General features: G+C 48.0%; 1 protein-coding gene across 1 annotated transcript in view; it reads right to left on the reverse strand.

Annotated features, from left to right (window-relative positions):
• The window catches only part of RALA (RAS like proto-oncogene A), a 278,211-nt gene that overhangs the window by 184,067 nt on the left and 80,998 nt on the right, over positions 1-13,146 (reverse strand). Inside the window, exon 2 of the mRNA XM_078688206.1 lies at positions 4,951-5,105. Within this exon, the coding sequence (XP_078544332.1) occupies positions 4,951-5,064 (114 nt within the window). The 5' untranslated portion in view covers positions 5,065-5,105. The remainder of the gene's footprint in view (positions 1-4,950; positions 5,106-13,146) is intronic.

Raw genomic sequence — 13,146 nt, forward strand, 5'->3', positions numbered from 1 at the left:
CAGATCTGCGCTTGCTGGCGCGGAAAAAAGAAGAACTGACGTCAGCGCGCGAGGGCGGCGTCTAAGTACTCTGGCGAAGTCAACCCAGCGCCAACGACGGACGCGGAGCCGCAGACGGCACCTATCGACGCGCAGGGGTACTGCTACGCAAAAGTATCCGGATCCAGTCTGACGCCTGGGCATATTCTAAGGTAAGGAATCTAATACTAACCTGTTTCTTTCAGATTAATATTTACGCGGTGAGGGATCTGTGGTTAGAAATATCAATCAAAAGCCTCCCTTACAACCAGTTTAATTAGCTCAAAATCTATTCCAGTGGATTAGTACTGACAACTTGAAACCACACAGAAATGGGTACTGCTTTAAACTTGTGGACCAAGCAACAAAGTATACCAAAAAACGATTGTGCTATGAAAATGAATAAGTAAAAATGTTTGCCATCTATTCATTCCATGTAGGAGCAGGGCTGGCATTCTAAAAAGATAAAGAATGACAAAGTAAACATCTTGTTTGATGCAATATGTTTTTCTATTTTAAAGCTCTTAAAACATCAAGTTATTTCACAGAAACGGTAATCAAACTATTAAACAGATGCTTACAAAAGACGTTTAACTCCAAGAGGATGAATGGATTTACATTATTCCTATCTCTACTGTGAATGGGAAGGGCCAAAAACATAGGGATCAAGAGTATAGCACAGCGAATTCTAAGCACTATATATTTTTTTTTAAATACGTTTGAGCTGATTCTACATTGGCCACGCACACAAGTGAGGTATAATTTTACTCTGGAGACCAAGGTGAATGCTGGGTGGTAGAACATGTGTGCTGGCACAGTGATCCCACACAGAAATGTGAGGAAAATAAGATTTTTTTTCAGCTAAATTTGAGGTTTGCAGGGGATTATGGGTAGGAAAACATTGGTGGATCCATGAGGGGGGCAGAAAAATTGAATAGCCCCAAATACATTTGGGGCCGCTCCCCCTTCCCCTCCTTGGTGTCCAGTGAGTGGATCCATGCTTGTGAACGGGTGGGGGCATTGGCATGCCCACATCGGGCAGCCCCCACACCTAAATACAATTTTAAAAAAAAGAATCCATGCCATCTAGTGGGCTTTCTGCCCCCGGGGAGGGGGGGGGGTGCAGATTGTGGTTGACTGCCCCCATCTGCCCCCCCCCCCCAGGGGGGTGGGCAGAAAGACTGAATGGCCCCAAAAGCAGGAATCCACGTAGGAGGTGTACAATTGGAAAGGGGAGATTCTCCAGTCTGAGATAGCCCCCATAGCACGTAGAAAGAGAAACTGAAAGGAGCCAACCAGCTCATTTCAGTTTTTGTTTCACAGAAATTACATCAGCGCTGATCCTCATTTCCCTGACACCAGCAGAGCAGTCTCGGGAGTTGGGGGGTCCTTTCTCAATCCCAAGGCTATTCAGCGCTCAAAGAAATCCCTCTGGTGACCGCACCTGAGGGATTTCTAGTGCTGTGTGTGTGGACGGCCTGGAGCCGTCCGGCACACCGAAGGGGTTAACCTTGTAAACTAGCAAAACTTTTTGGCGGTTATAAAGCAGGACCAGGCTGCTCTCCTAGGAAAAGTGGGTGCTCTCTGCTATTCACAGCTAGAGGGTGTGTATGTACACATACAAGGGTATCTCACAGAACTTAGAGGAAAATACTCCAAAGAGGCATAAATTCACCATTCAAAAATGACTGGGCTCACTCACTGAGAGTACCAAAGCCAAATGTTCAGAACATCCATACTTGACACATCATGTGCCAAGAATTAATTACATAACAAAATACTCCGAAATGCCAAGTTTATCAGTATGCTAGATCTAACCAGATAAGGGATTTGTTAATTATTTTCTTGATTTATTAAATTAAAGTTAAATGATTAAATAACAAGGGATGCCCAACTAAAGACCAGAGGCAAGATCTATCACATATTTTCCAGCATACCTTGCCGTGTAAACACAGAAACTGATGACAATGTGCCGGTTGATACCTAAACCTCAGCGCGGTCATTTCAGGGTTACGGCTGGAGTAAAATGATTTTCCAGACCAGGGTGAAGCCTGGGAAGATAATCTATAAATCGAGTAATCTGCAGGAAGGAATACCCATCAGTAAAACATGCAACCATCATTATCGATCATGAGTAGGTGTGAAAGAGCAGCACAAGTTATCATACGAAAAAGCAATCAGACTGCACTCCTTTTTAGGTCTCGCCAGCGAGATCTATTGTCACTGACTTGGATCGGAAGGGAGACAGGAGATGGGCACGCGCAGGACGGACTGGAAATGTGAACGCGAGCATGAACACGCACGTACAGTCACGTGATGTGCACATCTCCTGTCCCCCTTCTGTTCTCACGGCATGAAGTACACAAAATGGCCAAGACGTGGCAGTGCACTGGCGCTTAAAATAAAATATGCCCCCGATGGAGTGGGCCGAAACCGCTGGACCGCTCAGGACAGGCACTCGCTAGCGCCAGCATGCAACCCCACTCACCTGGCTGCTGTGCAGAGACTCCGTTTCCTCTCTTCTCAGCGGCCTGCGAGGGGTTCCCATGCGACGCCCTGCAGGGGCTCTCTCAGCATACGGGAGCCCTGCAGAAACAGACCTCGCCTCTCCACTTCACCCGGCCCCCTCCTGGGACCCGGGACTTCTCAGGACTTTAACCGCTACCGCGGGCTCTCCCTTCCTCATGGGTGCCCCGCATCAACGAGCCACATCGGCCTCTTCGGGCCGCATCACAGGCCCCGCCCATGTCACAGGCAAGGATGCCTGACTTCCTGGTTTCGACTCCCCAGGCTGCAATGGTGATTTTCAGAAGGCAGAACACGGGGAATATATATGGGGTTTGCCTACATTTTATGAAAGTTTCCATGACTCTGATTGACCGAAGACATGCACAAGTACGGGCGTGTCACTCCGGCTCCATACGGTCTATTTAAGCCGCATTAGTTAACACTCCTGTCTCACTTTGACGAACGGAAAGATACTACGAAGCGGCGGTAAGCCTTTGTGATGCTTATTTGTTTTAGATTCCCAGATGGGTTCATCTAGATTTGTAACCTCCTTATGAGTATAGCGCACTCGGTTTTGTGATTAGCATGTGTTTTGCGGAACCGTACGTTTTAGTGGTTGATACTACTCCTTTCACCGGAGTCACATTGAGACTTGAAAGCCTCTACGCACATTAGCGCACACTTGTATGTCAGCGTGAACTGTGCCTTGCGCTCATTCGGTTTGGATAGCAGAGGTTTTGTGATTAGTACGCTTTGTAAAATACACAGCAACCAGGTTTAATCTCTAAGCAAACATTTGTAATTCTTTCACCTTCCTAATCACAATCTATACAGCCCTCCACTAATGACAGTGCACTCCTGATTGAACGCCTAACTGACTCCTGTTATGAAAAGCAAACTTTTTTAACTTCATTGTTTTGCAAGTGACCCTTACACAATCTATTATCGGCCCATTCTAACTCCGAAGCCCTTGCCTTTTAATCCTTGGCGCGAGGCATGGACTGTACTTCCATCATTTTTACTATTAAGCCCCCTTCCCTCCGTTTTATGCACTTTTTAGACTCGCCCTTATATACGGCATATGTTCATTGACAAGAACAAGGATACACGCCAGGTTTCTAGGTTAGGTGCAGTTTTATTCTATTGTTAATTTCAACGAATGTAGGATGTTTAGTATATCTTCTATTCATTACCTTCATATTTTTTTGCTCTAGAGAAGCTTTTTTGCCCTCTGTAATGTTATTTCAAAACAGCTAATATATGAAGGTCTAGGCAGAGGGATATCAGCGGGAGGAGTGTTTTACACATTGCTTTGTGATTGTATTTGCATTTGTATAGCACTTCCTACCTCTGACGAGGCGCCAAAGAGCAATACACTTCCTAGTGTCACTCTTCCCTAGGAGGCATTTGCAATGCAATAGGTCTCAAATTTCCGCAAGTTTGAGCTATTGGCATTGTAAATGTCATTGCCTTTTATTTACATAGATAAATGACGTTGTCATTTACAATGCCAGTAGCTTAAACTCTTGCAAATAAGAGACCTATTGCATTGCAAATGCTTGTTAAAGTAGACATTCTCAGAAATTCAGGGAGGGATGCTCCCTTTTTTCGATGCGAGTTCTTGCCTCTTGAAGTTTTTAAGTAGGGCTCTGGATGACTAACCCCTCCATGACATACGAAAGGCAATTCTTTGGTGTGGGAGCCCCCGAATAAAGCTCCAACGTTAGGCTGGGAGTAGAGAAGAGCTTTTACAAGGAGTTTGACTTTTTTTTATGCCTTCCTTGCCTATTTTACTGACAGAATTGCAACTATTTTAGTTGGAGACAAAATAGACTTTGCTGATGGGAACCAATACGTCAGGAGGTTCTTAACCTGTGGTCCGTGGACCTCTGGGGATCAGTGAAGCCTACTCAGGGATCCGTGGCTGCTAAGAAAAGTAACAGATTATTAAAGTGTATAGAAATAAAAAGCCAAACTGTAAAATGAAAAATGCGTGCAAGTGTAAAGGAATTTGAAATTGGAGGCTAAAACGCAGGATCGCATTCTCAGATTGATTTGTGCACCAAACAGAATATAGTGTGGCCTCATTATGAATTTAGAAAAGCTCCAACCATCCCATTAGTATTATTTTATATTTGTTTGTGAATATTTCATCATTGTGTATTTGTTTAACCAGTGCTGTTTTCTGAAATGTTGGTATATAGTTTTGCAATTCAAAACATTTAAAACATTAAGGCCAAGGTCCCCGGTATCCAGTAATGACTCAGTGGGGGTCCCTGGGTTCCAGTAATGATTAAGTGGGGTCCACAGAATTCAAACATTTAAGACAATTATATGATTTACTTTTCTATAAGGTAGTCATGTTAATGGTTTGTTAAATCAGTTTTTCATCAATTTCATACTCTTTAGGAAAAGTTCTCTTACCTCATCATACATGAATTGCAAAGTTAAAGCTGATTTTCCAACACCGCCACTGCCTACCATGATAACCTTGTGTAAAGCCAAGGAGTTCTGACCTTTAGCCTTGTTCGAAGCCATCTTGGAAACACAGATGTATCACAAAAAGGATACAAGGTAATCTAAGAAGAAAAAAGAAAATAAACACCAGTTACAGGTAATTTGAATCAGAGTTAAAAAAAATAGTAACTCAGGTTGCACATATTCTTATACATTTTAAAGTTTTAATATGCACACTACTTTAGCTAGCAAGCTGGAACATCCTGAGTGGTGAGAGTTTGTGATTCTTTACAGCAGACAATTTCAGCAAATGGGATACATTCCCTCGCACTGGGTTTCCCAAAAATTAATCTTGAAAAAGAAGAGGCACAGTAGATTGAAATCTTCCGTTTACAATGTCGTCTCATCTATACCTCCACGCGCTCTATTTCCCACAACCTTTTCATTGGACTTATAAGAATGGAGGTAAACAGCTTTGACAGGATTAGACCCCGAGCAGCCTCAGAGCTGAGAGTTGAGGTATGTCTAGCCTTATGTATGAGCCAATGCGATCTAAGGAGTGAATGGGGGAAATCTGGGTCATACAGGAAAATAGTACTTACCTCACTTAACTTCAGTTCCCCAGCTTGATTATCTTTCCTATATTCACATGTGACTCTCGCTCCTCCCCAGTCAGACTCTTAACTACATACTCTTTCACACTTGTGCTATTAAATCTGAGATGGTTTCTTCAAATGAGGTGGGTGTGCTACTTAAACTTGAGGCATGCTGCTATTTTAACATAACTTACTGCTATTCAAGACTACAGGGCTTCCCAGCCTTACAACAGCAATTGATTCAAGGGTGTGAATATATGAAATATATAGGTTTACCTTAGAAAGGAAGAAAGTGGCATTACCGGGCCCAAATGTAATAGAAACTGAGCCCTTTTCGTTAAGGGTTCTAAAGTAAATTAAGCTGTAGAAACATCAGAGATCTCCTTTTAATAAATAAAATATTTAACTAGCATTTGCAATGCAATAGGTCTAGCATTTACGCAAGTTTAAGCTATTAGGATTGTAAATGACAATGCCTTTTACTTATATTTTAAAACGAGGAAAAAAAGCCTTGTTTTTTGCTATGTTAATAGTTCAAAATAAATGTGAGACATATTGCACTGCAAATGCTTTAGCTTCATTTGACCACCAGATGGTAGTCACAGCACACACACACACACACCCAACCATCCAGTTTCTAGGTTAAAAAGAAACGCAAGTGGAATCGGTGCAGAAATAATTGATGTTCTTGAAAACGGGCCCCTTCCTCACTCTAAAAATTGGGAGCGATAAGCAGTCTTTTGTGCTCACGAGCGGTTGTCCTTTTTAGGGAAAATGTGTGGAGCCAGAACCTTAACACGGCGGCAGTGTTAACCAGGCATCTCACGAGCCTTACTGCAGGCTCTGCAGACGGACATGTATTGCCGATATATGAATTTCACATAGAAGCTAGCGTACAAATACTGTTCTACAAACGATCCGCCGTTCTGCCAGCACTGAAGGCATGTTTATTAACTGAGAGATAGTCAAACAGAGCAGGCACGCAAGGCCACCACCATAGGCGCGATCCAGCCCTCCCGGAAGTACAGGGTTCAAACATTCTTTAAAGTTTGTTCAAGATTAGCTAGAAGCGTTTCCTCTAGTTTTGTATTGCTACTTCAGTGGCATAACAAAACCATTGTCAGATAACAAGCTGTCACCATTACCGAAGCAGAATGAAAACAAGCATTTACAATGCAATGGTCTCGGCATTATTAAAGGTAGAGCTATTGGCATTGCTTATGACTTTTTTTTTAAATCATAAATAAATGGCATTGTCATTTACACTGCCAATAGCTTAATCGTTAAATAAATGGCATTGTCATTTACAATGCCAATAGCTTAATAGCTCGCAAATGCATGACCTATTGCATTTACACCCACACAGAGCCTCACACACAGAGCCACAGACACACACCCAGAGCCACAGACACACACCCAGAGCCACAGACACACACCCAGAGCCACACACACACACACCCAGAGCCACACACACACACACACACCCAGAGCCACACACACACACACACCCAGAGCCACACACACACACACACCCAGAGCCACACACACACACACACCCAGAGCCCCACACACACACACACACACACCCAGAGCCACACACACACACACACACCCAGAGCCACACACACACACACACCCAGAGCCACACACACACACACACCCAGAGCCACACACACACACACACACACCCAGAGCCACACACACACACACCCAGAGCCACACACACACACACACAGCCACACACACACACCCAGAGCCACAGCCACACACACACACACACACACCCAGAGCCACACACACACGCACACACACACACACACACCCAGAGCCACACACACGCACCCAGAGCCACACCCAGAGCCACACCCAGAGCCACACACACACATCCCAGAGCCACACACACACATCCCAGAGCCACACACACACATCCCAGAGCCACACACACACATCCCAGAGCCACACACACACATCCCAGAGCCACACACACACCTCCCAGAGCCACACACACACCCAGAGCCACACACACACCCAGAGCCACACACACACCCAGAGCCACACACACACACACACACACACCCAGAGCCACACACACACACACACCCAGAGCCACACACACACACACACCCAGAGCCACACACACACACACACCCAGAGCCACACACACACACACACCCAGAGCCACACACACACACCCAGAGCCACACACACACACCCAGAGCCACACACACACACCCAGAGCCACACACACACACCCAGAGCCACACACACACACCCAGAGCCACACACACACACCCAGAGCCACACACACCCAGAGCCACACACACACCCAGAGCCACACACACACCCAGAGCCACACACACACCCAGAGCCACACACACACACCCAGAGCCACACACACACACCCAGAGCCACACACACACACCCAGAGCCACACACACACACCCAGAGCCACACACACACCCAGAGCCACACACACACACACAGGAGAGCAAGCACAGCCAGGGGGCAGGGAAGCAAGCAAGCACAGCCAGGGGGCAGGGAAGCAAGCAAGCACAGCCAGGGGGCAGGGAAGCAAGCAAGCACAGCCAGGGGGCAGGGAAGCAAGCAAGCACAGCCAGGGGGCAGGGAAGCAAGCAAGCACAGCCAGGGGGCAGGGAAGCAAGCAAGCACAGCCAGGGGGCAGGGAAGCAAGCAAGCACAGCCAGGGGGCAGGGAAGCAAGCAAGCACAGCCAGGGGGCAGGGAAGCAAGCAAGCACGGGCAGGGAAGCAAGCAAGCACAGCCAGGGGGCAGGGAAGCAAGCAAGCACAGCCAGGGGGCAGGGAAGCAAGCAAGCACAGCCAGGGGGCAGGGAAGCAAGCAAGCACAGCCAGGGGGGCAGGGGAGCACGCACAGCCAGGGGGGCAGGGGAGCACGCACAGCCAGGGGGGCAGGGGAGCACGCACAGCCAGGGGGGCAGGGGAGCACGCACAGCCAGGGGAGCACGCACAGCCAGGGGAGCACGCACAGCCAGGGGAGCACGCACAGCCAGGGGAGCACGCACAGCCAGGGGGCAGGGGAGCACGCACAGCCAGGGGGCAGGGGAGCACGCACAGCCAGGGGGCAGGGGAGCACGCACAGCCAGGGGGCAGGGGAGCACGCACAGCCAGGGGGCAGGGGAGCACGCACAGCCAGGGGGCAGGGGAGCACGCACAGCCAGGGGGCAGGGGAGCACGCACAGCCAGGGGGCAGGGGAGCACGCACAGCCAGGGGAGCAGGCACAGCCAGGGGAGCACGCACAGCCAGGGGGCAGGGGAGCACGCACAGCCAGGGGAGCACGCACAGCCAGGGGGCAGGGGAGCACGCACAGCCAGGGGAGCACGCACAGCCAGGGGAGCACGCACAGCCAGGGGAGCACGCACAGCCAGGGGAGCACGCACAGCCAGGGGAGCACGCACAGCCAGGGGGCAGGGGAGCACGCACAGCCAGGGGGCAGGGGAGCACGCACAGCCAGGGGGCAGGGGAGCACGCACAGCCAGGGGGCAGGGGAGCACGCACAGCCAGGGGGCAGGGGAGCACGCACAGCCAGGGGGCAGGGGAGCACACACAGCCAGGGGGCAGGGGGGAAAAGAGAAGGAACTGGTGCAGAAAAGTGAGGTGTTGTGGAGCACCACTGTGGTATGTATAAAACAAAAATGACCCAATGTAGTTTGCAAGAGCTCACTGAGTCAGAGCAGAGCATGAATATTCAGTGTATTGGCCAAGGGCAGAAGTACAGGAGAGAGGTCAGGAAGGGTCCCATACAGGCCTGAATACCACGTTTAGACTTTTAAACGTGTGGGCTCTGCCACAGGCAGGGGTAGAGTAAGCACTCTGTTTGAACTACTATCTCAGGCTAAACTCTGATTAGTTGAATATTTAATACAAGGCACACTAGCCAGCTAGAAGAGGTCTCCTGCGAGTACCGACTGCCCACATCCAGTGGTCCAATGTATCAAAGTGTAGCCTGTGCAAAATCAAGGGTGTGGGAGATGTGCAGAGCCCACGGACACAGAAGAGGAATGGCAACCAAGCGCCATGCTAGTTATCAGAGCACACAATGTCAGATGATCCATTCACAAGCTGGGAACAAAAGGCCTATGAAGAAAAGGTCCATAAAAGACCGAAGGCACAGCACTACGCCCAGGTAATCAACCTTTTATGCAAGATGTGGTGGCCCAGCACCCAGATTGCGCAGCACTCTACCGAGGAAGATTGCCCAGCACCACGTTTACTGTTAACGTGCAGAGTTCATCACATGCCCATCTGCCCTCAAACTTACCTAATATATATGTTCACCTACCCACCACAAGTTGGGTGTCAGTAAGGAGGATCGGTGATCCCCAAAATGTAATAATTTAAATCCTGGCCAGATCAGATAACAATTTGTGCACATGATTAGGGCGGCACAGCTTTGAGCCCAAGCAATGAGAGTAGCTAACGTGGAGCCACTTCGAACCCAAGGTAGGGCAACACAGCCTTGTGGGCATGTAGTACCTCAGCAATGCCAACAGAGATACCATGTTTCACAGCACTGCAGCGAGGGTAAGGAGCCAGATCACAAGGCCCAGATGCTGGAGTGTTATGCGAGGTGGGAGCACCTCTCGTGAAGAGAGACTGTTTGTTTTCTGCAAACAAGCCTTCGCAGTTGTTTTTGGTGAAGTATTTTTGATGGCAGTCTACGCCCACCGTCTTCGTGCACAGACAACAGAGGCGTGAAGACCACACCCGCGTCGCTGGTTTCTGTTGCGGAGGCAGAGAAGTGCAGTTAGTGACTTCTAGCCAACTCACTCAATAGGGGAGGTTTCAACCATTGCCTCTCCCCATCTGCGCCGACGTATATGCAAGCGGTCGATCAAGGGTGACAGCGCTCTCCATTAAATGTAAAGTTTACTAGCTCTAGTGCACACTGCTCCGGGAGCTCATCGCTTCTTTCGTAGGAGAAGTCACTGGGGTGGGAGGGCTCACGCAGCGAGGATTTAATGTATCAGAAAAATGAACTTGTGGGAGAGAGTTACGTAAAAGTTGGGCCGGCCTGGAAACAATTAATGCATTCACCTTGTACAATCTTTTTCCTTACACATAATACTTTTTTCAAAGTCCCTCGCAAGTTACATTTTCCCACTGCATACTAACAAACATTTTTTTGCAGACTCCCAAAGCCTGTTACAATTTCACCTCCCCCGCAACCCAAAGCTTTATATTTTGTGCACATAGCCTAGCACCCAGCACCAGCACTTAGCCTCCATTGTCCGCATATAAACGCCCGCGCAGAGGCAGGCGCCATTCTTCTCCAGCCAGCTTCCTCTCGCCCGGCCGCACTTCCGCCAGATGGCAAGCCCCGCACCCGCCACGGGCGGGCCTGCCTGACTTCCGGTTTCGGCTTGCAATGGCTCAGGGATGCGGCGGTGACTTCGACAGCGCTAAAATGAGGGGTGGGCACCCCCGAGATTAAAAATAAATCCAGCAATCGGCAGCGCAAGAATGGACCGGGAAAAGGGGCCCGGAGCCTGGGATTTCAGGCACGGGCCTCTGATATCGGGGTCGTCTGAAATGGGGGCGGGCACGGGAAGGGGCTGAAGCACCACCATCTTTCTCCGAGGCAAAGCAGAAATACCTCGGAGAAAGCAGGGTCCTTTTTCGGATTGAGGGGCGTGTTTACGTTCTCTCCTCTTCCCATTGGCTGGAAGGTAAAATTGCAGCCAATGGGAAGAGGAGAGAAAGTAAATAGAAAGAAACGAAAAAACACTCCTCAATCTGAAAAAGACTGGGCTTGAAACGAGTGACGCCCCTCTCCTCCAATGGCTGGCCTCCGTTTAGGAAGCCAGCCAATGGAGAAATGGGGCGGGTTCAAGCCCCTTAACTAAAACTGATAAAATCTTTGGACTCCGCCCACTGCTACGCAGTGCGACGGTCCTCGACCTAAAAAATGAGTGCTTACAGACTAATGAAGGAGACAGTCTAACGCCGCAAGTAAAAGATCCAGTTCTGATGGGCGGTCGCAAAAGGAGCCAGGGCGATAACAAGGGGGGACTAAGAAGCCTCATTATCAATCGGAAGCCAGCATATACCATGGACTATGACACCAACCAATGAAAAAGATGGGCGAGGCTTCCACTCCACTTCGAAAACATACCCTACTACAGCATGCCTCGTAGAGCAAGCAGTGCATGCGCTACAACGCCAGACTCAACCTAAAATTGAGAACCATGCTTTGGTGGGGGTCCAAATACAAGTCTTAATAAAAAAAGGATTCGTTTTATCCATGAAGATCAATGTAACTGTAAGGGAATAGTCAATATATGCCCACACTGCAAACATTTACATTAGAGGTAGACCCTTCTTTCCAATCTCAGTCCCTCAACACCTTTTAATATTCTGCTGCTACATTAGGAGATGCAGAAATGGTGAAAAAACTAAACCTATTTCTCGGAGCCCTGTTCATTTTCTGTTCCTACCATTGCCTTTATGAACCCAGAGACCAGGAAAAAGAAAGGTTATTTCTGGCCAATCCTAAATGACAATCAGGGTTTGATCTGTCAGACATCTAAAATAAACTAACAGGTGTGTGCTATCCAGTTTGTTGTTGTTTAACCAAATTCAACTTTTAATTTTATGGTTACTTTTTTTTTTAAGGAAATCACTCTGGTTCTGATGTTCTAGTATAAAAGTGGACACATGAAATTAACATATGCGAACAAGTACACAGACTACATTTTTCCTCACTTATTGAATATTTTTTAGGTCTCGCCTGAGCCAGCGCATACGCTGCTCTGGCAAGACATTTAGGAAAAGGGCTATTAAAAGTCCTACCACAGCTTTGGGTGGCATACTGGTTGCGGTTACGCGCACAGGCACGAGCAGAGGTGCCATCTGGCTTTCCTCTCGTTCTCCCAAGCTCGCGCTTGCCTCTCTCCGTCTTGCTCGCCCCTCTCCACCACAGAGCGTGTCTCGCTGACGAGCGTGTTGTTTCATGTAAGTGGGCTTTTTTTCCACTATTTGTTTACTTCTGCTCAATTGCGGCACCCGCGCTTTACTTTAACATGGTTAAAGGTAGAGCGCAGGGGCAGAGATTGCTGCAAAAGTAAATACATAGAAAAAAACAATTTCTTTACTTTTGCTACAATCGCAGCACTCGCGTTTCAATTTAACCATGTTAACGGTAAAGCGCCAGTGCCGCGATTGCTGCAAAAGTAAAGAAATAAAATAATCATCTATTTATTTACTTTTGCTACATGTCGGAGGCTGTCCTTATACAGGTACACATGCACAGGCAGAAATCAGCAGAACATAAGGATTACAAAGCACAGATGTAGACCCAGCCAACCTGGCATGAGACCGAGGTTACAAACCCTCTTCTACAGTTGATAAAATACTGATTGTGGTGCTGCTGCCAGAATTCAGGATCAAGACTCACGCACTGCCAGAATACAGAAACTACACAGGTGAGAGACGCTACATGTCTGCCACCATTGCGACCGCAGTTACTGTAACTACTACATCTTTTTTTGTACTACTTCTAACTTACCACCAAAGAAAAGTTAGATTTA

Source organism: Lissotriton helveticus, chromosome 4_1, assembly GCF_964261635.1.
Source record: "Lissotriton helveticus chromosome 4_1, aLisHel1.1, whole genome shotgun sequence".
NCBI lineage: Eukaryota > Metazoa > Chordata > Amphibia > Caudata > Salamandridae > Lissotriton > Lissotriton helveticus.